The 27,766-nt window shown below is 47.0% G+C and overlaps 2 protein-coding genes across 6 annotated transcripts in view; one reads left to right on the forward strand and one right to left on the reverse strand.

Moving 5' to 3' along the window:
- Ube2r2 (ubiquitin conjugating enzyme E2 R2) overlaps nucleotides 1-3,509 on the reverse strand; it is a 98,548-nt gene extending 95,039 nt beyond the window's left edge. Inside the window, exon 1 of one of the 3 annotated variants that reach the window (XM_004838407.4) lies at nucleotides 2,704-3,509. In XM_004838407.4, coding sequence (XP_004838464.1) covers nucleotides 2,704-2,880 — 177 coding nt within the window. In that variant the 5' untranslated portion in view covers nucleotides 2,881-3,509. The remainder of the gene's footprint in view (nucleotides 1-2,703) is intronic. The other 2 variants (XM_013069780.3, XM_004838406.4) reach the window with 2 other exon arrangements.
- Nol6 (nucleolar protein 6) lies at nucleotides 468-27,766 on the forward strand. Of its 3 annotated transcripts, none has more exons than XM_013069777.3 (26): nucleotides 468-2,587; nucleotides 12,484-12,690; nucleotides 12,774-12,890; nucleotides 16,160-16,339; nucleotides 16,687-16,855; nucleotides 17,101-17,235; nucleotides 17,318-17,481; nucleotides 17,561-17,681; nucleotides 17,872-17,930; nucleotides 18,013-18,114; nucleotides 18,281-18,396; nucleotides 18,552-18,729; nucleotides 18,900-19,022; nucleotides 19,155-19,303; nucleotides 19,448-19,523; nucleotides 19,738-19,878; nucleotides 20,003-20,120; nucleotides 20,298-20,452; nucleotides 20,618-20,781; nucleotides 24,062-24,214; nucleotides 24,450-24,547; nucleotides 25,282-25,406; nucleotides 25,523-25,612; nucleotides 25,953-26,147; nucleotides 26,239-26,340; nucleotides 26,569-27,766. In XM_013069777.3, the coding sequence occupies exons 2-26, from the start codon at nucleotides 12,487-12,489 to the stop codon at nucleotides 26,716-26,718; spliced, it is 3,384 nt and encodes a 1,127-aa protein (XP_012925231.1). In that variant the 5' UTR covers nucleotides 468-2,587; nucleotides 12,484-12,486; the 3' UTR covers nucleotides 26,719-27,766. The 3 variants fall into 3 exon arrangements, with proteins under 3 accessions (XP_012925231.1, XP_004838465.1, XP_012925232.1); XM_004838408.3 differs by lacking the exon at nucleotides 468-2,587 and adding an exon at nucleotides 11,054-11,951; XM_013069778.3 differs by lacking the exon at nucleotides 468-2,587 and adding an exon at nucleotides 11,948-12,135.

Consider the following 27,766-nt stretch of genomic DNA (forward strand, 5'->3'; position numbering starts at 1 on the left):
GCAAACGGAAGGACCCGAGTTCGACGGCCCGTACCAAAAAAAAACCCCACAAGAAAAGAGTTTTACTTGAAAATAATTACATTAAATGTTCAAGGACTGATATGTGATGAGTGAAGAGGAGTATGGAAAGCTCTGTGTTAACTTTTAACTGCAGCTGTAGTGGAATACACTAAAAGCCTTGTTTTAAGACAAAAGCAATGAAATAAAAGTGTCTATAAATTTGCCTTTTCTAATGAAAGTTCTAATAAGATAAAAGGCAATAAGGGACAAGATAGAAGAAGATGCAATTGAGCAAATTTCTCACACAAAATGAAAATGTAAACCCTGTTTTAAGAATTTTCATAAAAGGGGCTGGGGATTTAGCTCAGTGGTTCTGCTGCCTGCCTCGCAAGCAAAAGGTCCCGAGTTGGATCCCCAATACCCAAAAAAAAAAAAAAAAAATTTTCATACATTTTTTTTTTTACATGTCAGAACTAAAGGTAAAGGGGCTGTAGATATAGCTCAGTGGTAGAGTGTGCAAGATCCTATTTCAATTTCCCAGCACAAATTAATAAAGGGAAAAAAAACCCTTCTGAGTGTTAGATTAAGAAACCTAATACAGGGGGCCAGGGATTTAGCTCAGTGGTTCCACTGCCTGCCTCTCGCAAGCCCAAGGACCCAAGTTCAATCCCCGATACACACACACAAAAAAAGAAACCTAATACATACAACAAGGAAATGAAGATTAAGACTTTTTATAAAGCGGGACTTCAGTTAAAAGCCTTTACCTTAAATCAGTATATACTACAGGAAATCTTTCCATTCTACCAATTCCAAACAGGTTTTGCCACAGTTCTCAAAACAGGCAAAAATATTACAATTTGCAACCCATTATTTTCTTTCAATTTTTTTTTAACAAATTGCAATGGAATGAGATTATTCTCACTAGTATCCATTTGCCTCAACCATCAGTTGTTCCACATATTTTGGGGGGAATTAAACTTTATTCACTAAAATTTAACAGATTTTGCTAAACAATGCTTTGCTAGAAAAGTCAGCACACAAATTCCATACTGCAATATTCCCAGTATCTATAAAATTTATATTTGACCTGAAGAATGCACCTCAACATGGACACAGTAATATCTTTTCAAATTCCTTATTTGTACCTTTACTTAGTAGTTTTAAATATCTACATCTAAAAAGTATAGTGTATGATACCCATAACAGACAAAACAACAGTTGGTAAGGACACTGCTCTTACATAATATTATAAAAATGTGCTTTTACTAGGTATTCACTGTCAAGGGTGAATATTAAACATTCCCTTTATCAATCCCAGTTTCTACAAAGTTGACCCAATTTAAGGCCTGAAACTTAAGATTCCACCTTTAGAAGGGTAGAAAACAAGAGTTAAGTAATTGGCTAGTCCTAAAAATACACATCACAACTACATGACTAAGATACTCATTTAAAACATGTGCCAAGATAACCCCTCCCTTCGAAACAAACTAAAATTGACTCACTGGCCTATTTTACTTAATTTTGGAAATTTAAAAAAAAAAAAAGGATTCCTAAGCACTCGTTTCTCCTGTCTCTGCCTCTACAATTTAAAACATTCAAATCTTCAACCTGGGATTCCTCGCGGTGAAAATGCTAAATCAAAACAAAGGCAAAAAACCTCAGTAACTCCAGGTTAGCTAGCTACCTTGAAGTTTAAGAAATAAAAAGAAAGAAACCAGAATTCCGTAGTATTTTATAATCACTGTTCTAAAATCATACAAAACAATAGAAACAACAGCTATGGTCGCTGCCTAAAGAATAATCCCACCCAAACCATCTCATCTCGGACAACACTTTTCATCTGTGAGATGACCCTATTCGCTGGAGTTAACCACCTGAGCAAAAGCTTTCAATTTCTGTCTCCCTAAAGTGGGAAGCGATCAATCTCCCGACAAGACATGTTCCACCCTTTGTGGATGTTTTTTACATGCAGAAAAAAATGTTAGTAAACTTGGTGGCGGGGTGAGGACAAAGGGCATTTTGAAAGAAGCACTGACTGAAGTAAATGGAAAATGAGGACAGAAAGAGGGCTAAAGTTCCCTCAACTGCTAATAGTAAAATCACGTAAGGGCCCCTCCCCTTTTATTTATTTATTACCACCTCTAGGGTCCTCTTCATTACCGCCCACTGGAATGCAAAGTTGGAACTACCACTACCCAAGGAGCCCAACGAACCCTCAAAGTGTCAGGGCACTGGCAGGCAAAGAAATGACAAACTAAATCCCCTCCCCCAACCTAACCCCCCAAAAAGCAAAGTCCAATCCAGTAAGTGCAGGTCACTCTGTCCTCTGGGGCAGTTCCAGCCTGCACAGGGAATGCTCAGAAGTGAGGTCGACCGAGGAAACAGACCACCTCTCTTTCCACACACCCTAGTCTGGGGAAACAAAACAAAGACAGCCCTCCCTACCCGGCAGCCACCAGCCTAGCCAGAGAGTCTTTCCTATTTCCCGGTGTAGTCTGGCCTCCCGCCCCCGCCCCGTGACAAAGAAAAGGGACTCGGTGAGCCAGGCCTTCCAGACTCCACGGATGGGGGAAGGGGCTGAGAGGTGAGGAGCCCCCTCCACTAACCCGCGCCCTCACGCTCGGCCCCGAAAACAACCCCAAAGCGGCGGGGAGCCGAGGCCCCGTCGGGGACGCCAGGTCTGGGAGGGGGTGAGGGTACCTTGAAGTAGCCGCCTTCGTAGAGGGTATTGGGGGGTCCGAAGATGGCCACCTCCCAGTTGTAGAGGTCGGACTCATCCACCAGGGTGATCCGGAAGCCCTCCACCGGCTCCTCCTGAAGGGATTTCAGCTCCAGCATCAGGGCCTTCTGTGAGCTGGTCATCTGCTGCTGGGCCATCGCGGCGGCAGCGGCCGAGCCGGGCCGGGGCCCCAGTCCTCGCGCACCGGCCGGGCCGGACCAGGCCCCTTGCTCCGCTCCGCTCGCGCCGGGCCGCCCTGGGCCCCTGCCTTCACTCCCGCGGCGGGCCGAACCAGGCCCCAGACGGCCCGTGGGCCCGCCCGGGTCCTCCTCACACGCGACTTGGCCCGGGCTGGGCCCTTCTCACACTCGGGGCGGGCGGGGGAGGGGCTGAGGGAGTTCGGGGAATTCGCTCCCGGCCCGGGGCCTCCCCCCGGAGGGGGCCTCTACTTGGGTAGGGAGAAGAGATGGAAGCCGAGGTAGGCGGCGGAGGGCCGGCGATGGTAAGGAGAGGGGGCCGGGCCCGCCGGGAGCACCGCGCTCGCTCGCCCTCTCGTTCTCCTCGGGGGCCGCCGGGCCTGAGGGCGCGCGGGGTTGGCGGGGGAGGGGCACACGGGGGTCTCGCGGCGGCGGCGGCGGCGGCGCGGGGGGAGGGGTGGAGAGGAGAGCTAGAGCGCCTCGCGCCGCGGGAGCGACGGAGTCGAGAGGGAGGGAGGGATCGAAGCCGGGAGGGAGGGAGAGTGGAAGGAGGGGAGCACCGGGAAGGGGGTGGCTCTCAGGCGGCCTGATGCGCGTGCGCACGCCCCTCCCTCCCCGGCCCGCCCCACCCTGACCTTCTCCTCCTCCTCCCACTTCCCCACCTCCTCCCCGCCAGCCAGCGCGGTGGCGGCGCTTTGTGACGCAGGCGCGTGTCCTCCGCCCTTAAAGGGCCAAACGGCTGTGGGGGCCGAGGGCGGGCTGCTGGGAATAGTTTGGCCTCTGGTTGAAGGAAGTGTTGGTTTGACGCCGGGACTTCAGAGGCGTGCCCCGGAAGAGAACTCAGGATTTAGAGCTTCCAGCGGACGCCCCGCCCCATATATGTATCCACCGCCCCCGCAGCTACCCTAGGGCGAGCTCTAGTCCTTTACGGTCCCCTCCCTGTGACACCCAGCCTGCTGTCCACGTTTGAGGTGCTTGATTACGAAGTGCTGAGAGCCGGAAATGGTAGCTCATGCCTGTAATCCTAGCACTTGGGAGGCTGAAGCGGGAGGATCGCTGCAAGTTCGAGGCCAGTCTGGGCTACATAGTGAGTTCAAGGACCGGCTAGACTACATAGCAAGAGTCTTGTGCGGGGGGGCGGCTGAGAATGTGGGTCTTAACGGTGGAACCAGGCCTTCCTACATCTCTGTGGCAGACCCTGGTCCCTGGCCAGTGTGTCCCTGGGCAAGTCAACCACGGAGGCCAGAGTGGGGGGACAGTTTCCCAAAGGAAGAACTGAGGAAGGCAAATAGGCCAGCCCTTGCTTCCCACCTTAACTACAAAGAGGAAGTTCGGAGGAAAGAGTAAGAAATAATTACCAACTCAGCGTGGTAGCACACGCCTGTAATCCCAGCACTTGGATGGAGCCCAGTTTGGGCAATTGAGCGATTTGGCAAGACTCAAAAAATAAAAAGGGGGCCCGAGGATTTAGCTCAGTGGTTCCGCCGCCTCGCAGGCACAAGGACCGGAGTTCGATCCCCAGTACCTAAATAAATAAATAATAAAAAGGGCTGATATTATTTTTTTTTTAAAAAAGGCTGAGAGGTAGCTCTATGCGAAGGCCACACAAGAAAAGAACCACACAGGGCCGGGAATTTAGCTCAGTGGTTCCGCTGCCTGCCTCGAAAGCGCAAGGATCAGAGTTCGATCCCCGGTAACAAGGAAAAAAAGAAAAGTACCACACACAGAAAAAGAAAAAATAATTACCGACTGAACTTGGATTCCTGGCTTTTGTCAGTGTGATTTGGGCCGAGTGCTCTGGCTACATCTCAGTTTACTCTTTTGTAAAATAAGGTACAGTGGTTGGACTTTGACCTCCTATAGGTTGTTCCAGCCTGACTGTCCAACCTCTCTGAGGGACTTTTGCAGTAACCCTGACTGAAGTGAGATGTGGAGACAATCTTCAGCCCCCGTGACTGAGAAGACTCTTTTTCTCTCAAGAAGGCATGTCTTATGACTGCCTAAACCCTAAACCTTATCCTACTAAAGCCAAGATATTGTGAGGATTTACACACAATTTTGGAATGAGAAAGATCTTAGTTCCAACTCTGGCAACACGGTACATTTACTTTTTCCTGATTCATCGGCTTCTGTAAAAGGTTAATTATACCTAACAAGCAATTATAATGTTTAAATGACATCATCCAGCAGAGTGACTGGTACATGGTAAACGATCCATAAATAGAAATTTTAAGGAAATAAAAGGCATGATGGTACACGCTTGTAATCCCAACACTCTGGGATGCTGAGAAAGGGGGATCCCAAATCTGAGTCTAGCCTGGGCAGCTTTACTATTTGTCAAAACCCAATCTATTTTTTTTTTTTTTTTTTTTGTACCGGGGATGGCACTTGGGACCTTGGGCTTTCGAGGCAGGCTACAGCGGAACCAGAGCTAAATCCCTGGCCCAACCCAATCTTGAAATAAAAAATAAACAAGGGCTGGGAATGTGTGTGAGGCCCTTCATTCAATCCCTAGTACCACAAAATTAATTAGGCCTAGTTGCAATCTGAATACCAAGTTTTTATTTTGGTTTGCTTTTTTATTGTTTTGTGTTTGAGATGGGGTCCCCTAAATTGCCCAGGTTGGCCTCAAACTCATGATCCTCTTGCTTCAGCCTCCCTGAGTGCTGGGATTGCATGCATGCACCAACATGCTTGGCAATACATTACTTTTAATTGAAGTTCATGTTTTATTCAAATTCCCTTAGGGTTTTTTTGTTGTTGTTTTGAGATGGTCTGCTATGTAGTTCAGGCTGGCCTTGAACTCAGTATGTAGCAAAGGCTGGCCTCAAACTCCCAGCAGTCCTCCTGCCTCAGCCTCCTCTGGGAGTGCTGGGATTACAGGTGTGTGCCACCACTCCCGGCAGTTTTTAACCAGTGTCCTTTTTCTATTCCAGGATTCTGTCCAAGCTACCATTTAATCTTCTTCCTCTCCCTCTCTCTCTCTCTCTCTCCCCCCTCTTCCTTTTTTCTCTTTCTTTCTTTCTTTCTTTCTTCCCTCTATGGTTCTCTCTTTTTTAGGGGATGGAGGGGGTCCAGCTGTGTAGTGTAGGCTGGCCTTGAACCCACAGCAATCCTCCAGCCTCAGCCTCCCAAGTGCTGGGATTACTGACGTGTTGCCACTATGTCTGGCCCCTAACTCTTATTTTTGATGACCTTGATAATTGAGAGGAGTATTGTTCAAATATTTTGTAGACAGTCCATCAGTTGGGATTTGTGATTTTTTTCTCATAAGACTGGGGTTATGTACATGTACCAACTCCTCGCAATGAATGTAATTATTATGTACTGCAAACATGTACTAATAAAAAACTTTTTTTAAATCTAGAGTTATAGGGGCCAGGAATTTAGCTTAGTGGTTCCACCACCTGCCTTGCAAGTGCAAGGTCCTGAGTTCAATCCCCAGTACCAAAAACAAACAAACAAACAAACAAACTAGAGTTATAGGTTTTTTAGGTTAAAGATCATAGAGGTAAAATGCCATTTTCATCACATATCAAAAGCACACAATAAAGCAACATGACTCAGCACTGTTGATGTTGCCCTCAACCACTGGACTGATGTAATATGTTAGATCACTCCACTGTAAAGTTACTCTTCCTGCTCCCTTTTCTACCTTCTTCCTTTTTTAAAAAAAAGTTTTTGTGACAGGGTCTCACTATACAGTTTGGCTGGCCTTGAACTCACTAGGTAGCCCAGGCTGGCCTTGAATTCCTGATGATCCTCCTGCCTCAGCCTTCCAAAAGCTGGGATTACAAGCCTGAGCCACCACACCTATCTTACTTTCCTCCTTTCTGTGGTGTACTGTCTGGAAGGCAGTCACTGTGTACAATCTACAGTTAAGAAGTCTCTCAAAAAAAGTCTCTACTTTTTTTTTCCTCCATAAATGAGGTCTCAGTACTTTAAAGGATCATTCTTTGGACTTCCTGTCTAGATCTTGAAATCAAACTCCTCTGGAATTAGAGTAGCCCTTGGGGAGGGGCAGCATCCTAATCAGTTCAGCCCCTTCTCTCAAAATGCTAATATATGCCTAATTCTGGCTTCCCTTCCTCCATCACTTAATTTAAGGACAAGAAAATTGCTGACCTGGAAATATGGGCAGTGATGTTGACACCTTTAATAGCAAAGCTGTGAGTAGACAAATAGGCAAAACATTCATCTTCAAAGCATTTCATCGGAGCTGGGCATGGTGGCGCACACCTGCAATCCTAGCACTTGGGAATCCTAGCAATCCTGGTGCAATCCTAGCACTGAGGCAGGAGGATCGTTGTCAGTTGGAGGCCACCCTGGGCTACATAGCAAGTCCCTGTCTCAAAAAAACCAAATTGAAAAAATCCATGTAAACTCATCACAGCTCCACCCTACCCTGTAGGATGATAGAGCTCTAACCAAACCCACTGGAACATACACCTGCCACTCAGACCAGGGCTGTTCCCTGGTCTCAAATCAACTTACAAACTCATTTTAAGTATCCACTGTGGACATAACCCTAAGCTGGAAGGCTGGCAGCTTAGTGTAGGTGAGTTTTGTACACAGTGATTGCCATTCCACAGAACTAGCTCATGCCTACTTAGCTAGTCAGTAGACATTATTAGTAAGTTCCAACTTTGTCTTATTCATCCTTGTATCTCAGCAACCAGCACACTGTTTGACACAAAGTAGACACTGTGTTATTGTTCTTAGAGAGGGGGCCAAGAGCAAGAAAAGAATCAATATCACAAAACAGCAAATTCAACCTGACCCTCCACTCTTATGTTGGCTCTCTCAGGCACATAGTAGGTGTTCAAGACTATACGTTAGATAACTATATGCCAGCTACTCCAATGTTTGTCACATATCAGAGCCTCAAAACATACTTGTTGGAAGAATAGAAACAATTTCCTAAAGCTTTCCACATGGTTCATTGCTTCATTAATGGCAGGTAGAGATTGACTTGACTGATTGGTGCCCTCTTGAGGTAAAGAAAATAATTCCTACTCTGTAAGTCTGCCTCTTACTAGTCAACTAGGATACCTCTAAGGAATCCATTATCTTTTTATTCCAGAGAAAAGATATGGAAATCTTGGTAAGGTAACAGGAGAGGTATTTGCTTCAGGAAGGTTAACTGTGACTTGAAAGAATGTGTCTTTTTAAAAAGTCCAACATTTTTCTTGTTTAACATGTTAACAAGACTTGTACACTGGGCTGAGAATTTAGCTCAGTGGTTCTGGTGTCTGCCTCGAAAGTGCAAGGTCCCGAGTTTGATCCCTGGTATGAAAAAATTTAAAAAGGCTTGTATACTGACCTTAGAAGCTACAGCTTTCCTCTAATAACAATAGCTAATATTTACTGAGAATCACTACTACAGGTTCTTTTTTTTTGTTACCAGGGATCAAACTCAGAACCTTGGGCCTGGAAGCCAGGCACAATGCCACTGAGCTAAATCCCCGGCCCACTACAGGTTCTTTATATGAAGCATCTTATTTAATTCTCACAGAAATCCAGTACATGGTCATTAGTAAAATATTCATTTTACTGAGTAAGGTAAGGCTTAAAGAGGTTACAAGTTACCAGGGCTGGGGATTTAGCTCAGTGGTTCTGCCGCCTGCCTCCAAAGTGCAAGGACCCGAGTTTGATCCCCGGTACCAAAAAAAAAAAAAGACAAGTTACCCAAAGTCACTTAGTTACTAAATGCCAGAACCAAGAAATAACCTCAACCATCCCACTTCACCATGACTGCTTTTACCCACAGTAATGTTCCTAAGACAGTAATGTTCCTAGTCTAATATGCCCACAGCAATCTGCATAGCAAAACATCCTCAATACTACAGTGCAGATAATTTGTTCACTTCTCCTCCCAGCCTCAGAGATACTCTTCAGAAAGAGCCATTTGTTCCTTCATTCTTTTGTTAAACAAATATATGAATGACTCTGATGTGACAGACTCTGTGCCAGGGATCTAGTGATAAATAAGATCGAACTTATTTAACTGGTCCCTGCCATTATGAAGCTTACATTTCTATTGGCTGATACAGAAACAGACAAAAACAGGTAGTTAATAAATAATATTGTTATATGTTTTGGGAGTACCAATGAAAGTAACTAAAAGAGTGCCTAAAAACATTAAGGCAGGATGCAGTTCTAAATGGGGGCAAGGGCAGGAGCAAACATTGTGTCCTTTTGAGGGGAAGGGGACAGGGATAGGATTCTTGTTAAATTTCCCAGGTGGAACTTAAATTTACAATCTTCCTATCCTAGCCTCTCACGTGGTGGAATTACAGGCATTCACCACTGTGCTAGGCTGAATTTATATTTAAATACATAAAGGGAACATAGCATGGTGGGGCACACCTGTAATGCCAGCACTCAGGAGGCTGAAGCAGGAGGATCACCAAAAGTTTGAGGCCAGCCTGGGCTACATGAGATCCCATCTCAAAAAGCAAAACAAGGCGCTTTTTTTTCCCCTCAGCACTAAAGTCCCGTTCCCCTTTTGGCCTCGAGTCCCTCTTTTCCTTCACCCTCTTTTCCCTCTACCCTTCTCCTTGTTCCTGTTACCATCCCATGATCTTCAATAAATGTAGCTACTTATTATATTAAAAAACAACAAAACCACAAGCACAAGGTCCTGAGTTCAATCTCTGGTACAAAATAAACAAAAGCAAAAAAAAACAAGGCTGGTTGTGGTGGTGCAGGCCTGTAATCCCAGCACTCTTGGCAGGCTAAGGCAAGGAGGATCACTGTGAGTTTGAGGCCAGCCTGGACTACTGTCTCAAACAAAAGACCCTGTCTCAAAACAAAGCATAAAAGGAACTGACCTCTGAAATGGAAGGGCAAGAGCATTCTTCCAGCTTTCTGGTTAGTGATCATCAAGTCTTATTTAACTATTTTTTTTCTTTTGGTTTTTTGAGACAGGGTCTCCCTATGTAGTGCAGGCTGGCCTCAAACTTGCAGCAATCCTCCTGCCTTACCCCCCGCCCCCAGGGCTAGGATTATAGATATGCACCACCACACCCAGTTTAACTGTATTCTGGACACCAAGTACAGGGCTTGACATTTCTTAAGTGTCTATTATTATTATTATTATTATTTGTGTGTGTTGCTAAGTATTAAACTAAGATACTGTCATATGCAAAGCACAAGCTCTGCCATTGAACCCAGGTGTGAATTCTTAGCCTTTTTTTTTTTTTTTGGTTATTTATTTATTTATTTTTTTGGTACCAGGGATCAAACTTGGGTCCTTGTGCTTGCAAGGCAGGCAGCAGAACCACTGAGCTACATCCCCAGCCCTCTTTTTTGGTTATTTATTATTGAGACAGGGTCTCACTATGAGGCCCAAGCTGACCTTGTACCCATGATCCTCCCATCTCAACCTCCCAAATACTGGGATTGCAGGCATGAACCAATACAACTGGCTATCCTTTCAATGTTTCTGTGTTAAAAATTTAATAATAAATCAGACATGTTTAAATACTGAAAATGGAAATAAGGACTAAAATGTATAATAGATCTTGGCAAATGGGAAGGGGAACAAGGAAGGGAGAAGGGGGAAAGAAAGGAAGAGACAAGAAAAAAAGTGCAAACAGAAGGAAAAAATAGAAACAAAGCTTTTGTAAATAGGTAGGGGAGGGGATTGGGGAGATGGGAAAAAAGAAGAGGCAGGATATATCATGTACAGGTGGAAATTCCTTATAATGAGTGCTTTTGTTTTGTTTTGTTTTTTGGTACCAGGAATCAAATTCAGGGCCTTGTGCTTGCCAGGCAGGTGCTGTGCCACTGAGCTACATTCCCCTCCCGAGTGTTATCGTTATGTATATCTAAAATGTACCAATAAATATTTTGCTTTAAAAAAATACATACTGTCAAAAATAGTTTTTTAAAACCTAATATATACATATATATATATATATATGTATATATTGGTGGTACACACTTGTGATCCCAGCACTCAGGAAGCTGAGGCAAAAGGATCGATGTGAGTTTGAAGCCAGCCTGGACTACATAGCAAGACCCTGTCTCAAAACAAAAGTTTTTAAAATTTTTATTTACTTATATTGTTTGTTTTGAAACAGAGTCTCACTTTGTAGTTCAAGTCCCTCCTTGAACTCACTATGTTGCCCAGGCTGGCCTCAAACTCATATCAATCCTCCTGCCTCAGCCTCCTGAGTTCTGGGATCACAGGTGTGCGCCACCACTCCCTGCTAAAATTTAACAATAATTAAATTTGCCACTCAGCACTTGTGAGGCTGAGACAGGAGGATCATTGAGTTCAAGGCGAGCCCAGATTACATAGCCAGCTCAACAGCAGCCCGAGTTACATAACAGGACCGTGTCTGAAGAAACCAAAAACCAAACCAAAACAAAAAAAATTATTTAATATTTTAATAATAAGTAAACGACGATGAAGAATGTTTACAGTATCTAGGCACAAGATGACATTACCAAAAAAAAAAAAAAAGATGACATTACCTATGACTAAACCTGCCTGTAAAAACAGGGAAAAATGAATAAATGTAAGATACCTTTTGCAGGTAGAAATGACAAGCTCTGTAAATACATTAGGCGCGGTACAGGAGGAAAAGGGGAGGAATTACTAGTGTAAATAAAGAAACCCCCACCAGAGGGCCTAAATGAGCTCCGCCCTTCAGGTTTGGTCCTCAAATAGAGGAAGTGAGGAAAAAGAAGTGTTGGTCTAGCTACCGGCAGGCTTCCGGTATAGTGTCGCAAAGAGGGCGTAAATCAGAGAACCTCGTGTAGCCCCTCCCACAATGGGCGGCCCTAGAGAAAACTGACCAATGGTGAGGGGCAGAACGGACAGTTACCCAATGGCTCTGGAATGGGTGGAATTCTGCGGAACTCCGCTTCCCTAGTTCAGGCCCGGAGTTCTGCGTTTCTGCGCACGTGGTGATCTACGTGGCGTAGACTCGGCTTGAATGTGAAGTTCAGTAGAGCGACCTGAGGTAATGGGGCCAGCCCCCGCCGGAGAACACCTGCGCAGAACGGCTGGGGAGCCAGAGGTAGGTTGAGCTCGCTAGGAGGAAGAGAGCCTTAAAGTGAGCTCCTTCGGCTGCAGAGCCAGAGATGGCAGGCCTGGCCTGACAGCTATCTGGGAAGGGACATGAAGGCGGGTTACTCTGGAAGAGTCTCGTTCCCACAGTTTTTCCAGCCAAGGATACTGAAACTGTGGAATTGCTAGCGGAGGTGAACCTGGCAAGATTTGGATAGAGTGAGAATGGAGGGGGCATTTGAGAAGTCCCAAGACTGTAAGCAGAAAATTTAGGGATTCATAGTGCCTGAAAATAAAGGGGCTTTGGGCACTGCTTGGGGTACCTCTATGAACTCCAAGCAAAGCTCCAGGCTTTTTCAGTATAGGGCTCAGTAATGTTTCTTCAAGTCACGGTAATTCTAAATTGTATCGAATCTGACACCCAATCTAAGAGGAACAGGAGCAGGTGAAGCCTTTACCCACAGCCTTTCATGGTGCCCCTTTAGGTAGAAGATGCTAGGGTACCTGTGACTTTACATTGGTTTCTCCTTCTCTGGCCACAGGTGATGGAACCAGCCCTGGAAGGCGCAGTCCAGGAGGGGAGGAAGATGTCTAAAAGAAAGCGCTCAGTGCCTGGGTCCCCAGCAGAGAGCCTCCTGCAGCCCGTGAAGCTCAGCCGGGAAGAACTGTACAAGGAGCCTACCAATGAAGAGCTGAATCGCCTTCGGGAAACTGAGATCCTGTTCCACTCCAGCTTGCTTCGTTTACAAGTACTGTTGGGTGGTTGTGCTTGGGTTAGAAGAACTTGCCTGAGACCCTGAGGCCAATGGATTCTCCCTTTTTCCCCTTACAGGTAGAGGAGCTACTAAAGGAAATAAGGCTGTCAGAGAAGAAGAAGGATCGGATTGGTGTCTTTCTGCGGGAGGTCAACCAGTGTATCAAGAAGGTGCCTTCGATCCCTGAGACAGAGGTAAGGCAGGAAGCCTGGGGAACTGGAATGTGGGGCCTTCAGTGGGGGCCTTGCTATTCCCTTGAGGGGTTGGGGTCCTAGGGAACTCATTCACACTGTAAGGAAGCTCAGCTGTATAAAGATTTGAGTTTGGCTAGCCATATAGATATGTTTGCTTTGTGTTTGTTTATTCATTTATCTTTTGTTTTTTGAGTCAGGGTCCCAGAAAACCTTATGTAGTTGAGACTGGCCTTGAACTTGTGACAGTCCTCCTGCCTTAACCTCCGAGTGCTAGTGCTGGGGTTACAGGTATGCACCACTACACCCGGCTTTCTTGAACTTAAAAGTTGTTTTGCTGGGGGCAGTTCCAGTGGTACTGGGGATTGAACCCAGACCATTCACACTGACCTACATCTCCAACCCTTTAAAAAAATTTTTTTTTAGACAGGGTCTCACTCTGTAATTCAGACTGTCTTTGAACTCACTATGTATCCCAGGCTGGCCTCAGACTCATGGCAATCTTCCTGTCTCAGCCTCCTGAGTGCTGAGATCACAGGCAGGTGCCACCATACCTAGCTAAAAAATATTTTATTTTTTTTTATTTTATTATTATTATTTTTTTTGGTACAGGGGATCAAACTCGGGTCCTTGCGCTTGCATAGCAAGCAGCGAAACCACTGAACTAAATCCCCAGCCCCCAAAATATTTTATTTTGAAACATAGTTTTGATAAGATAAGTTGTCCAGGCAGGGCTCAAACTTGTGAACCTCCTGCCTCAGCCTTCCAGAGTGCTGAGATTATGGGAATGTGCTGGCTCATTTAGCTTTCTTGCAGTATTGGTGACTGCCAGCTCCAGCAGGCCTCTTGTCCACAACTAAGCTAAAAACCACAGAACATATCTGTCTCACAAATGGCAAAATGCCTCAGGAAAATAAACTGTCAACAGATACAGACTTTCCAGGAATTGCAGGGATGGACAGTATTACTAAATTTCAAGAATTTAGGGCCTTCTTTGCTGGGCATAGTGGCACACTCCTATAATCCCAGTACTCTGGGAGATTGCAGCAGGAAGATCTCAAGTTCCAGCCCAGCCTGGGCATCTGAGCAAGATCCTATCTCAAATTAAATTTAAAGTGTGCAGGGTCTAGAGCTCAGTGCTAGATTCAGTCTCTAGTACTGCAAAAACAAAGCAACAAGAACTTAGGGCAGCCAGGGTGGTGGCATGTGCCTGTAATCCCAGCACTCGGGAGACTGAGGCAGGATTGCTGTGAGTTTGAGGCCAGTCTGGGATACATAGTCAAGGCCAGCCTAAATTACACAGTGAGACCCTGTCTCAAAAAACCAAATAAATAAATAAAAGACCTGTATGACACTCCAGTACAAGGGCACAGCCAGGAGGATCAGGATACCATTGAGAGCCGGGCATGGTGGTGCAGCCCTGTAATCCCTGCATGTGGGATGTTGAAGCAAGAAATCATAGGTTTGAGGCCATATTTCAGGATAATCACTTGAGCAATGAACCCTACTCCTTTTATTTATGGCTTTTAAAAAAAAATGTTTTGGGGGGCAGGTACCAGGGATTGAACTCAGGACCTTGAGCTTGTCAGGCAGGCAAGGTGCCACTAAGCTAAATCTCAGCCCTTATTTATGGCTCATATTTGCTGTCACCACCAACAGTGCCACAACAAACATCTTGACACACGTTTTATATTTTTGGTGCTGAGGGTGAACTTGGCCTGGTGTATGCCAAACATGTTTAGCCCAATAGACATGTTTACACTGTCCCCAGGAAGAGCTTCACTCAAACTTCATGGTACATGTCAACAGACTTTACTTTTTACTTTCAGTTGTGATGTTGTCACAACCATACTGGGTTTGAGAACTCATGTCCCCACTTGGCTCGTAGGAATGGTCCCAGTGTCACCAACTGTAGGTATTGTAGAGGGATAGACACAAAGGTTTGTGATGAGTTGGTGGTTACAATCCAGTGCAACAACTAGGACATCACAGTCAGCCTGAGATGTGCCTATAACCATGTTTCTTGTAAAGTCTCTCTATTCTTGGCAGTGATGGCGAACCTATGGCACATGTTATTTGTTTTCTTTTTAGACAAAAGATGTTAATGTATGCATTGTTTTTTCTAAACTAAAAACCTCAGTATTTGGGTTTAATTTCAGTGTTGATACTTTGTGATAAATAAGTGGGTTTTGTGGGGGTAGTTCAGGTACTTGTCTCTAAAAGGTTCACCATCACTGTTATAGGGCGTCAATGACATTCATATAATGCAGCTGGTCTCAAATTTCCATGGGGAGATAGCACTGATGATACTTCTCTCATGCTCAGCTTTTAGCTAATCCACACTCTTGTTTTGTATTGGAGATTAAACCCAAGGCCTCAGGCTTGTTAGGTAAATTCTGTGCCACTGAGCTATATCCCCTTCCTTTTTAAAATTTTTATTTTATTTATTTATTGAGACAGAGTCTCTATGTAGTTCAGGCTGGCTTCAAACTCACAGTGGTCCTCCTGCCTGAGCATCCTGAGTGCTGGGATTACAGGCATGTGCCACCATGCCCATTTATTTCTTTTTGTACTTTATTTTGAGACAGTGTCACTAAATTGTGCAGGTTTACCTTAAAGTCACAGTCTTTCCCCAGCTTCCCCAGTAGTTGGATTGTAGGCATGTGCCGCCATGCTTGGCAAACCAGACTGGCTTGAGGGAGCCTTTATCAGCAACCTCCTCAGATTTTTCAAGTGTTCGTTTATCTGAGTGTTTGGGTTTTTGGTGATAGAGTTTCACTGTTTAGCCCAGGCTGCCTTCAAACTGATGATCTCCTGCCTCAGCATCCCTGCTGGGATTGCAGGGGTCCCCCTCTCAGTGGTTCTTCAGTCAGTCCCACCACATTTGTAGATGAGATGCCCAGGAGTGATAGACTTGCCCTGGATCTGTGTCCAGTGATAACAGCGTTGATATGAGTGTTTTCCTTCCTCATATTATTTTATTTTATTTTTTTATTTTATGTATTCTGATTTTTTGAAACAAGGTCTCACTATGTCATTCAGGCTGGCCTCAGACTCACTATGTAGCCCAGGACGGCCTTGAATTCATGCCAGTCTTCCTGCCTCAGCCTCCTGAATGCTGGGATTACAGGAGTGCACCATCACATCCATCTTATTTTAGCTATAGTTTTCTCATTACTTGTTCTGGTGGCAAATCCATTAGAATAAAGAAAATGTTATCCATGTGAGCTTGGCATTAGAATCAACGTGTGTCACTCTCTCTACCCCTACAGCTAATTGACCAGGCATGGCTCCCAGCTGGAGTTCGAGTCCCCCTCCACCAAGTGCCCTATACTGTGAAGGGCTCTTTCTGCTTCTTACCTCCAGCCCAGGTCACTGTTGTGGGCAGCTACCTTCTGGGCACCTGTATCCGGCCCAACATCAATGTGGATATGGCACTCACTATGCCCATGGTAAGGTTTAGGGTTTGGGGGTAGAAGGCCCAATACCTGACCACTTACAAATCCCTGGGTCACTTTTTTTCACTTGCCACTTGCCATGGGGTTGAAATCTGAATTCTAAATCAAAAGAGCAGACCACTGCAGTCATCTTTAGGGTACCCTAGAAGGGCTGTTGGGGAGTTGCTACCCTTTTGGAATGTTTCTTTCTTCATTTGAGAATTGAGTATGGTGTTACTAGCCCTGGCTCAGGCACTCTACAGTCAGCAGAGAGGCCCAGGACTCTCACTTTGCTGTTTCTTAACCCTCAAACCCTGAAAGCATTTATGTGCCTTCCCTTCTCTCTCCTTTGGCCCCTTCAGGAAATCCTACAGGACAAGGACCTGCTGAACCAGCGTTATTTCCGAAAGCGTGCTCTTTACCTGGCCCACTTGGCTCACCACCTGGCCCGAGACCCCCTGTTTGGCAGTGTTCACTTCTCCTACACCAATGGCTGCCACCTGAAACCATTGCTGCTGCTTCGGCCACGTGGTGGGAAGCATACACTGGGCTAAGGGCACAGACTTAGAGGGAGAAACCCAGGGTTCTCATGAGTAGGGGAGTAGGAATGATTCTCATGGCCATAGTGAGAGGCATGGGTCTCAAGTTTGAAGGGCAAGATAGGGACCTCACATTTTGGTGGGAAGGCATGGTGTCCTCAGGTATGAGAAGGGTGGAGTGGGGACTTCTCTGGTTCCAGGAGTTGCAGGGTCTTAGCACTTCCTGTTTCTACCCAGGAAAGGATGAGCACTTGGTCACTGTACGCCTATATCCGTGCCCTCCGCCTAACTTTTTCCGTCCATGTCGCTTGCTGCCAACTAAGAACAATGTGCGCTCCACCTGGTACCAAGGACAGAGTCATCTAGGGGATGGTGAGCAAGCACTGGTGTTGAGGTGGTGCTAGAGGGAAGGGTGTGGTGACTTCTTATTTCATGGTTTCCCTTTTCCCCTCAGGTAAACCAGAGCCCCCTACCCCCCACTATAACACATGGGTCCTGCAGGATACAGCTCTTGAGTCTCATATGCAGCTGCTTTCAACTGTGCTGAGCTCTGCCCAGGGGCTGAAGGACGGTGTGACACTTCTGAAGGTCTGGCTGCGGCAGCGGGAGCTGGACAAGGTGAGATCAGGGTGGCCCAGCCTCCCTGCCTTGCTGTATGATGGGCTGGCTTTGAGCTAAGACCTCTTCTCTGTTTTAGGGCCTGGGTGGGTTTAATGGGTTCCTTATCTCCATGCTGGTTGCCTTCCTCGTGTCCACACGCAAGATCCACACTACCATGAGTGGCTACCAGGTCCTGAGAAGTGTCTTGCAGTTTCTGGGTGAGGCGGCTAAACTGGGGAATGGGTTTTACTGATCCCAGGAATCCTTTGGTTCCTTGCTGTCAGACAGATGAGCCAGTCAAATCCTAGAGGCAGGTGGTTGCAGCCACTAGACTGGGGGAGGGTGTCATTATGGCCGGGTCTCCAGGGAGGGGACTCCTTCTGACACCCCTTTTCTGGTTCACTCCAGTCACCACAGATCTGACAGTTAATGGAATCAGTTTATGTCTCAGCTCAGATCCCTCCTTGGTGAGTTGGGGAAGGGCCAGGTCTGTGCCAGGAGGCCTGCAGGGAAAGCCCAACCCTGAATGGTTTCTCTCTACCCTCCAAGCCGGCCCTGGCTGACTTCCACCAAGCCTTCCCCGTTGTCTTCCTGGACTCTTCAGGCCTTCTCAACCTCTGCGCTGATGTCACTGCCTCCACTTACCACCAGGTACCAGCGGGCCCTCACTCCTACATTCTTTAGCTATCCCAGCTTAGACTCTGTCAGCAGTACCCCCAGAAAGTCCTCCAAAGAGGTAAGGTCAGGCACATGTCCTGGTCTGAGCCCTTGGTCAAAGAGGGTACAGTGATGGATCCTCCTTACTCTTTGACCTCAGGTGCAGCATGAGGCGAGGCTATCTATGGTGTTGCTGGACAGCAAAGCTGACGACGGATTCCAGCTGCTATTGATGACTCCCAAACCTATGGTCCGGTCTTTTGACCACATCCTGCAGTGAGTTTAGGGGTGACAGGGTATGTTGGCAGGTCCTGTCTTCCTGGGAGCAGTGGGGTGAAGGTCCTTAGGCAGATGCTCAGATTTCCCAAGGGGGAGCTAGAACACTAGACCAGCATACCTTGATTCCCCTTCTTTGTCCTCTGCCCCTCTAGTCTCCATCCACTGAGTCGCCTGCAGGCAGCGTGTCACCGGCTAAAGCTCTGTCCAGAACTGCAGGACAGTGGTGGAGACTATGTCTCAGCTGTTTTGGGCCCACTAACCACCCTCCTGAAGCAGGGTCTGGGAAGCCGACTGCAGCTGCTGGCTCACTCTCGGCCCTCAGTCCCAGAGGTGATTTGGTATGGGATGGAGAGTGAGTGGGGCTTTCCAGGGATCCAGGGTACACAAAGGGCTTGCCATCCTTCGGCATGAAAGGCTGACCTTTTTGGCTAGCTGGAAAGTCTGTTTCTGGCCAGCCTGAGGAATTCTTGGGTTGAGCTTAGGTTTTTTATACCCTACAGTGGAACATTAGCCAAGATCCACCAAAACACAAAGACTGTGGGACCCTGACCTTGGGATTGCTCCTCCAGCCTGAGGGACTGACCAGTGTCCTCGAGCTGGGTCCAGAGGCTGACCAGCCTGAGGTGAGGAACCCCAGCATGTACATTGGAGGGAGGGAGTGGATAGTCCTCATGCTGCCTGGGTTGAGGCCTGTCAGGTTTTCTGAAACAGCCTTTCTTTTTCATTCATTTCTACCATCCCTTGTCTCTTCTCAGGCTGCTGACTTCCGCCAGTTTTGGGGACCCCGCTCAGAGCTTCGACGCTTCCAGGATGGAGCCATTCGGGAAGCTGTGGTCTGGGAGGCAGCCTCTCTATACCAGAAGCGTCTTATCCCCCATCAGGTGGTCACCCACCTCTTGGCACTGTGAGTATCACCATCTGCATGCCAGGAGGCAACCATGGGCTAGGGAGCCTTTTAGAAGGATCTGACCCAGACTATTGGGGTTAGAAGCTTATCTGCTGGGGCATAGCCCCTGATGCCCCCACTGTGTCTGTGTTCCTTCTTCAGCCATGCTGACATCCCAGATACCTGTGTCCACTATGTGGGGGGCTTCCTGGATGCACTGATCCAAGGCCCAAAAGAGGTAAGGGCCTTTGGGTGAAACCTGCAGATTATAGAGTAACCCCGGTGGCAAGGCTGTGGAAAGGGTTCCCTTTCCAGACTGAGCCAGGTTGCAGTTCCCAGGCTGGTCAGCAGGGGGAGTGCTGGCTCTGCTGCAACCTGAGCCAAGGTGGGATCCCAGGAGGTGCTGTGGTTTTGTAGGATCCAGCCTCCTGTCTTCTCCTTTTCCCCCACAGACTTCTAGCACAGGAGAGGAGGCCCTCACAGAGGCAGTGCGTTGCTATGACGACCTTAGCCGTCTGCTGTGGGGCCTGGAGGGTCTCCCTCTGACTGTGTCTGCTGTTCAGGGAGCCCACCCAGTGCTGCGCTACACAGAGGTATGGTACAAGGAGGCAGGGAGCCCTTTCTGCTTGGCAACTCTCAGCTCTGCTCCAGTCCCTTCTACCTCCTTCCTCAGGACACTCAGTCCTAGGCAACTTCCTCAGCCTCCTTCTTTCACAGGTATTCCCACCAACCCCAGCCCGACCCGCCTACTCCTTTCATGAACACCTCCGAGAGCGGGCCTCGCTATTGCCCCGGCCTGATAAGCCCTGCCCAGCATATGTGGAGCCCATGACTGGTAAGGGGGCCCTTTGGAGCAAGCGGGAGGACAGTTCTACTTTGGGCTGCAGCATGAGACTTCTTTTCTTTTTTGGTACTGGGGATTGAACTCGGGACCTTGCACTTGTGAGGCAAGTGGTGGAACCACTAAGCTAAATCCCTGGCCAGCATGAGACTTCTTATTCTTCTCCCTCAGTGGTCTGTCACCTGGAGGGCAGCGGTCAGTGGCCTCAGGATGCTGAGGCTGTGCGGCGGGTCAGAGCTGCCTTCCAGCTGCGCCTGGCAGAGCTGCTGACACAGCAACATGGACTGCAGTGCCGTGCCACCGCCACACACACTGATGTCCTCAAGGTCAGGCTGGTGCTGGGCATGGAATCCCCCAGGGAGAGGCTCTGGGGATGTCAGGGTGTATGGGAGGAGGCCCTATAGGTACTGGGCTGGGGAGCATGTAGGCAGTGGAGCAACCCCAGGTCCCAGACTGACATTCACTTCCCATCTCGAACTCTGTACCAATAGGATGGGTTTGTGTTCCGGATCCGCGTGGCCTATCAGCGGGAGCCACAGATCTTGAGGGAGGTGCACAGCCCCGAGGGGATGATCTCTCTCAGGGACACACCTGCCTCCCTCTGCCTTGAAAGAGACACAAAGCAGTTGCCCCTGCTCACCAGTGTTCTGCATGGGTATGCCTTTTCCTGCCCCTATTCCTTTTTTTTAAAAGCAAAATATTTATTGGTACAGTTTAGATATACATAATGATATTTTGTACCTGTACATGATATAGCTTGCTGCTTCTCTTTTTCCCTTTCCCCTCCCTTTGATCCCTTTTCCCCTCCTTAATTGCAAAAGCTTTGTTTCCATTTTTTCCTTGTCCCTTCTTTCCTTTCTCCTTCCCCCTCCCTTGTTCCCCTTCTCATTTGAATAATTTTTCTCCCATTTCCCAATATCTATTATACATTTTGGTCTTTATTTCCACCTTCGGTTTATCACACCAGAGAAACAATGCCATATTTAAACATGTGTATCCCCAATTTATTTTACTTAAGAGTATGGTCTCAAGGTGCATCCATTTAGCTAGAAACGTCTTAATCTTTGTTTTTTGGTACCAGGGATCGAACTCTGGTCCTTGTGCTTGTGGGGCAGGCAGCAGAACCACTGAGCTAAATCCCCACCCCCTAAATGTCTTAATCTTATTCTTTATGGCAGAGTAGTACTCCATTGTATTAAAAAAGCCACATCTTTATCCATTCATCAGTTGGTGGACATTTGGGCTGTTTCCAAGATTTAGCTATTACAAACTGTGCTGCTGTGAACTTGGGTGTGCATAGATCACTGTGGTATAATGCTTTTAATTCTTTCAGGAACATTCCAAGAAGGGGAATAGCTGGGTTGAATGGAACCTCTAGTTTTAGTTTTTTGGGGGTTTTTTTTTGGTACTGGGATTTGAACTCAGGATCTTGCACTTGCGAGGCAGATGTGACACCACTGAGCTAAATCCCCGGCCCTCTAGTTTTAGTTTTTTGAGGTATCTCCACACTGATTTCCACAGTGGTTGCTCCAGTCTACACTCCCACTAACAGTGGAGAATAGTTCCTTTTCCCCACAGCCCTGCCAGCATTTGTTATTGGTTGATTTCTTGATAACAGCCAATCTTTCTGGAGATGGAATCTCAGAGTTGTTTTAATTTGCGTCTCTCAAATGACCCATGATGTTGAACATTTTTTCATATATTTGCCTTTTCTACTTCATCTCATCTGAGAAGTATCTATTCATTTTAGATGCCCGTTTTTGGATTGGGTCTTTAAATTTGGGGGGGTCTGAATTTTATTTTTTTTTAGTTCCTTTCTTATTCTAGGTATTAGTCCTTTGAGGAACAGATGGCAAAATTTTTTTCCCACATTGTAGGTTGTCTCCTCACTTTGTTGATGATTTCTTTTGCTGTGCAAAATTTTTTAAAAATTATTTTATTGATACATTTTAGGTATACAATACGTTTATGTTTATCATTGGGTGCTTGTATGTGCAAAAGATTTTTAATGACATAAGATCCCAGTCATTGATTCTTTGTGATATTTCCTGTGCGATCGGGGTTTTGTTCATAAACTTTGCCTACATCTATGTCTTCAAGAGTTCTGCCTATTCTATCTTCCAGCAAATTTAGTGTTTCTGTTTTAATATTTAGGTCTTTGATCCATTTTGATTTTAGTTTAGTGTGTGGTAAGAGATATAGGTCTAGTTTTAATCTTTGGTATGTGGAAAGCCAGTTTTTCCAGCAGCATTTAGTAAAGAGGCTATCTCTTCCAGTGAAGGTGTTTGGCTTCTTTGTCAAAGATAAGGTAGCTGAATATGTTTGAAGTTGTTTCTGCATCTTCTAATCTGTTTCATTGATCCTCAGATATGTTTTTTTTGCCAGTCCCATTGCTGATTTTATCACAGTAGCTCTGTAGTATAATTTCAAGCCAGGGATTGTGATGCCTCCTGCCTTACCTTTGTTGCCCAGAATTGCTTTTGCTATTCTAGGTCTTATCTGGTTCCAAACAAATTTTAGGATTGTTTTCTCTAATACTGTGAGATATACTGTTGATATTTTGATTGAGATTACATTAAATCTGTATAACAATTTTGGAAGTATGGCCATTTTCACTATATTGGTTCTTCCTACCCAAGAACAAGGGATATCTTTCCATTTTCTGATATCCTCTTTGATTTCCTTCCCCTCCCCCCTTACTATTGATTGAACTCAGGACCTTATGCTTGCCAGGTAGGCATGGCACCACTGAGCTAAATCCCCATCCCTGATCTACTCTTTCAAAGTACTGTAGTTTTCCATGTAAAAGTCTTTTTACTACCTTACTACGTTAGATTGATCCCTAAGTATTTCATTTTTTTGGATGCTATTGTGAAAGGTTGTTTGCCTAAATTCTCTCTCAGTGAATTTGTTATTTGTGTACAAGAAGGCTATTAATTTTTGAGTGTTGAGTTTGTATCCAGCTACGCCACTGAATTTGGTTATGAAATCTAGAAGCCTTTTGGTGGAGTTTTTGGGGTCTTCTATGTAGAGTATCATGTCATATGCAAATAATGATAATTTAATTTCTTCCTTTCCTATCCTTATTCCTTTTTTTTCTTTCTCTTGTCTAATTGCTCTGGTTAATGTTTCCAGAACTATATTGAATAAGAGTGGTGACAGTGGACATTCTTGTCTTGTTCCTGATTTTAGAGTGAAAGTGAAAGCTTTCAGTTTTTGTCCATTTAGTATGTTGTTGGCTGTTGGTTTGTCATAGATGGCTTTTATCAGATTGAGATAAAGATCTATTCCAGTTTTCTTTAGAGTTTTTATCATGAATGGGTGTTGGACTTGGTCAAATGCTTTTTCTGCATCTATTGAGATGGTCATGTGAGTTTTGTCCTTGACTCTGCTAATATGGTGTATTATTTTGTTTTGTTTTGGTGCCGGGGATCAAACTGGGTCCTTGTGCGACGAAACCACTGAGCTAAATCCCTGGCCCTATGGTATATTATTGATTTGCATGTATTGAACCATCCCTGCATCCCTGGGATGAGTCCTACTTGGTCATGGTGTCATCCATCTTGATGATTGCTGCATTCCATTTGCAAGTATCTTATTGAGGACTTTTACATCTGTGTTCATTATCCTGCCCCTATTCTGTTTACCTGGCTGCCTTTTTCTCTGTGAAGTCAGATGGTATAATAGGTAGGGGTGTAAGTTCTAGAATCATGATCCTGCCACTTGGAGCAGATTTTCCCCCAGAATTTCTTTTTCTCATCTGTAGGGTCAATTTTTTAGGACATTTATTAGGAAGATGTGAGAAAACATATGTAACACATTAGCATAGAGGCCAGCATTGGGTAAGGGTTAAGTAAATAATAGCAGCGAGGCTAAGACATAGATCCTGAGCTCTGAGTTCCTGAATCTCACTGCCATTACTCTTCCACTCCCAGACTTCAACAGCAGCACCCAGCCTTCTCCGGTGTAGCTCGGCTGGCCAAGCGGTGGGTGCGTGCCCAGCTTCTGGGTGAGGGAGTCAATGATGAGAGCCTGGATCTGGTGACTGCTGCCCTTTTCCTGCACCCTGAGCCCTTCACCCCTCCCAGGTAATTCCCTCCACCTTCTCCCTACTCAGGAAGTCTCCTTTGGGGCCAGCTTTCATCCTTCATGCAGCACCCTCAGTCCAAATGGGAGAGGGTCTGGCTGAAGAAGGGATGGAGGCTGTTCTTAGACACAGTGCCTCCCACAGTCCATACTAAGAGGTCGGGGTACCCTAGATTGTGGAAAATCCTGGGAGAGGGGTGTGGCAGAGCCAGACTCATTCTCACTCTTTCCACTCAGCTCCCCCCAGGTTGGCTTCCTTCGATTCCTTTCCCTGCTATCAACCTTTGATTGGAAGAACAATCCCCTCATTATCAACCTTAATAGTGAGCTCAAGGGTAAGTGGTAGGGAGTGGGAGTGCTGGAAGAAATAGCCAATATGGATCGTAGAGTAGGACAGGTAGGCAAGGTTTTCCTTGTCAGTCTGTTAGGTTTTCTCTGTGCCTACCCTGTTTTGGATATCTAAACCTGATTATCTCAGAAAGTTGTAGAGGAGTTATAAAGCGGGAAAGACCCAGGTCAAGCTTGGCTGTTGAGCGTGGCTTGCCCAAGTGGTGGTTGGAGACAGACTGGACAGGGTGGTAAGGAGGCCACTGGAGAGGCTGTGGAGGGCAGCGCAGAAAAGGCAGGGGATCCAGACCACCAAGTCTTATGTGGGAAGCAAGGAAGTATAAATTCGTAGCCCACACCTATTGGGGGGTAGGAATGGCAATTTCCAGTTGTAATCTGAGGAGCTGTGTGGATCTCAGCAGAGAGCAGGGTGTCAGGTTCCTAATTCTCCAGGTGTGGGAGCCCAGAGTAGGAGGGGACCAGGAGCAGGCCTCAGCTTGTGCAGGTCCGGAAAGCAGCCTGGGGGTGCCAGGCAATGGAAAATTCTGCCTCTGGGCTGAGGGGAGATTAACATCCTTCAGCTAAGACAAATGTGTCCCTTTCCTCACCTTTGCTCCTTGAGGAAGGGGTATTGGAAAATCTGTGATAAGCAGGTGCTGAGTGTACAGTAGGAGGACTTGGGGCAATAGCAGGTGTCTTTTGGGAAGGGATAGGGTGACCCAGGAACCCATCTTGTCTCTAGCGGAGGAGCAGGTGGAGATCCGCAGTGGTTTCCTGGCAGCTCGGACACGACTCCCTGTTATGGTCCTCATTACTCCTCAGGACCACAAAGGCTCTGTGTGGACGCAGGATGGACCTTCAGCCCAGGTTCAACCCCATATCTACCCCCAAATTTGAATTTTCTACCCCAAGAAGAAAGTGGCCCAGCCTAAACGAGGAGAAAGACATGGTCAGTTCTGGTCTGATGTTTCTGTACCCCCCAGATCCTTCAGCGGCTTGTGATTCTAGCAGCTGAGGCTCTGCCTATTCTGGAGAAGCAGCTGATGGATCCCCGGGGACCTGGGGACATCAGGGTAAGCCTCTGATAGACAGCAACTCCAGGAGCTCTTGGGCTTCTGTCTTTGAACCTTGGAAGTCCAGACTTCAGGGGACCCTCACAAGAGGCCTGGTCCCCTTGTTTGGTGAGACTGGCAGTGGTGGATCCTAGAGAAGAACCTGGGCTCCACTAGGTCTCCTCCTTCTAGCCTCTGGTCTGCTTGCTGCCTTCTGTGAGTATTGGTGTTCTGCCTTCAAGTGGGCACACAGGCCTATAATGGATGGTCAGACACAGGGAAAGGAAGGAAGAAGCACGGTGTGCATGTGGAAGGCTAATTTAAGTTGGAGCTGCTAACCCCTCTCTGTCTTCTTCCTTAGACAGTGTTCCGGCCACCCTTGGACATATATGATGTGCTGATCCGCCTGTCTCCCCGCCACATTCCTCGGCACCGCCAGGCTGTGGACTGTCCAGCTGCCTCCTTCTGCCGTGGCCTGCTCAGGGAGCCACAGCCCTCATCGCTGATGCCAGTGCTGGGTTATGATCCTCCTCAGCTTTATCTGGCACAGCTCAGGGTGGGTCTTCCAGGGTTGGCTGACCTGGGGAAGGGACTTCCAGGTGGAACAAGGGCCCACCTGTAGTCTTGTCTCTTTTGTCCCTTCCTAGGAGGCCTTTGGGGATCTGGCCCTTTTCTTCTATGACCAGCATGGTGGAGAGGTGATTGGTGTACTCTGGAAGCCCACCAGCTTCCAGCCCCAGCCCTTCAAGGTACTCTGGCCGGTATAGCCATGTGTTATACTCTGTGCTGTAGTGTGTGTATGTCATGCCTTGTGGGCATGTGTGTCTGTGTGTAGTCTGCTCCATGAATGCCCCTGGGTCAGTGTGGTCTGTGGGTTCATGTATCTTTCTCTACCACCCTGACTCTGTCCCCAGCCTGGTGTCTCTGGGTATGCCTCTGTGACACCTCAACCCATGTTTCTTTTCTGATTGCCCCAGGCTTCTAGCACCAAGGGCCGCATGGTGGTGTCTCAAGGTGAGGAGCTGGTGATGGTGCCCAATGTAGAAGCAATCTTGGAGGACTTTGCTGTGTTGGGTGAAGGCCTGGTGCAGGCTGTGGAGGCCCGAAGTGAAAGGTGGACTGTGTGATCCCAGCTTTGGAGCAAGCAGTTGGTGAACCTCAGGAGCAAGATGTCATTGCATATGGACCCTCCGTAAACGGCCTGATGGCCTGAACACACCAAATCATCCTCAAAGAAAGTCCTGACCCTATTTTCTGTCTATTGCTTCGGCACTGAGGCAGGACCATGGTGTCTTGTAGTTCCCTGGGCCTGATCACCTGAACAGCAAGAAGAGGACTAGGAGCTAACTCAGAGGGAACTGAATCTAGGAGACTATCACCTGTCAGCACTGGGCCTGGACCTTTACTTTTTTCCCCCCTCTTAGCCTTCTCCCAGAAGCAGTTGGAGAAGAGGCTGTGTGCCTGGGTTGGAGGCTCTGTCCCCATCCCGGCAGGACATATGCCCAGATCTCATTGTGCCCTTCACTGTAGTATCAGGCCTTCAGATGGGTCCCAAAGGTGTGGTGCTTCCTCAGAGTCATAGCACCAGCACTGAGCAGTGGAAACAGGGCTACGTGTACATAAATAGACCACATTGAAAGCACACAATGCCGTCCTATGTTGGTGCTACTGCTTCCTGGAGTGGAGAAAGTGGAAAAGGGCAGAACAGGAAGGAGCTGGGTGGGTTAAAGGGTCAGGTGGTCCCCCAGTCCAGGACAGATATAGAAGCCATTGGTGCTACCCCCTAGCCTGTCCGTGTCCGAGTTCCACCAGCTCTGTACAGCTGCCCATTCGTGTCAGACTGGCCCTGCTATGTACTTGCAGTGGAGTTGCAGAGATGAGTACCCAAGTCCTGCTCCCCTGGGGCCCCAGGGGAGGGGGAATATGGCCTCTTTCAGTGTAGTTCACACCCCTTTTCTGGCAGCTGCTCCCTGCTCCTGTTTCCTGTAATCATGGCAGTTTTTCCAGACTCAGCTCAAATAGTGCCCCTCCTAAGCCGTGCCTTCGCCCCTAGCCTGAGGTGCCCTTTCCCTGCTGAGGTGAAAGCAGTTATTCCCTGTTGAGTGCAGCCATGCACAGCAGTGTGAACCCTTTTCTTGAACCCTCATTTAAAATTAAAATCCTTAATTTTGTCCA

The sequence above is a fragment of the Heterocephalus glaber genome, unplaced genomic scaffold (assembly GCF_053883595.1).
Source record: "Heterocephalus glaber isolate CG9 unplaced genomic scaffold, H.glaber_assembly_v1.0 deba00001481, whole genome shotgun sequence".
Classification (NCBI taxonomy): domain Eukaryota; kingdom Metazoa; phylum Chordata; class Mammalia; order Rodentia; family Bathyergidae; genus Heterocephalus; species Heterocephalus glaber.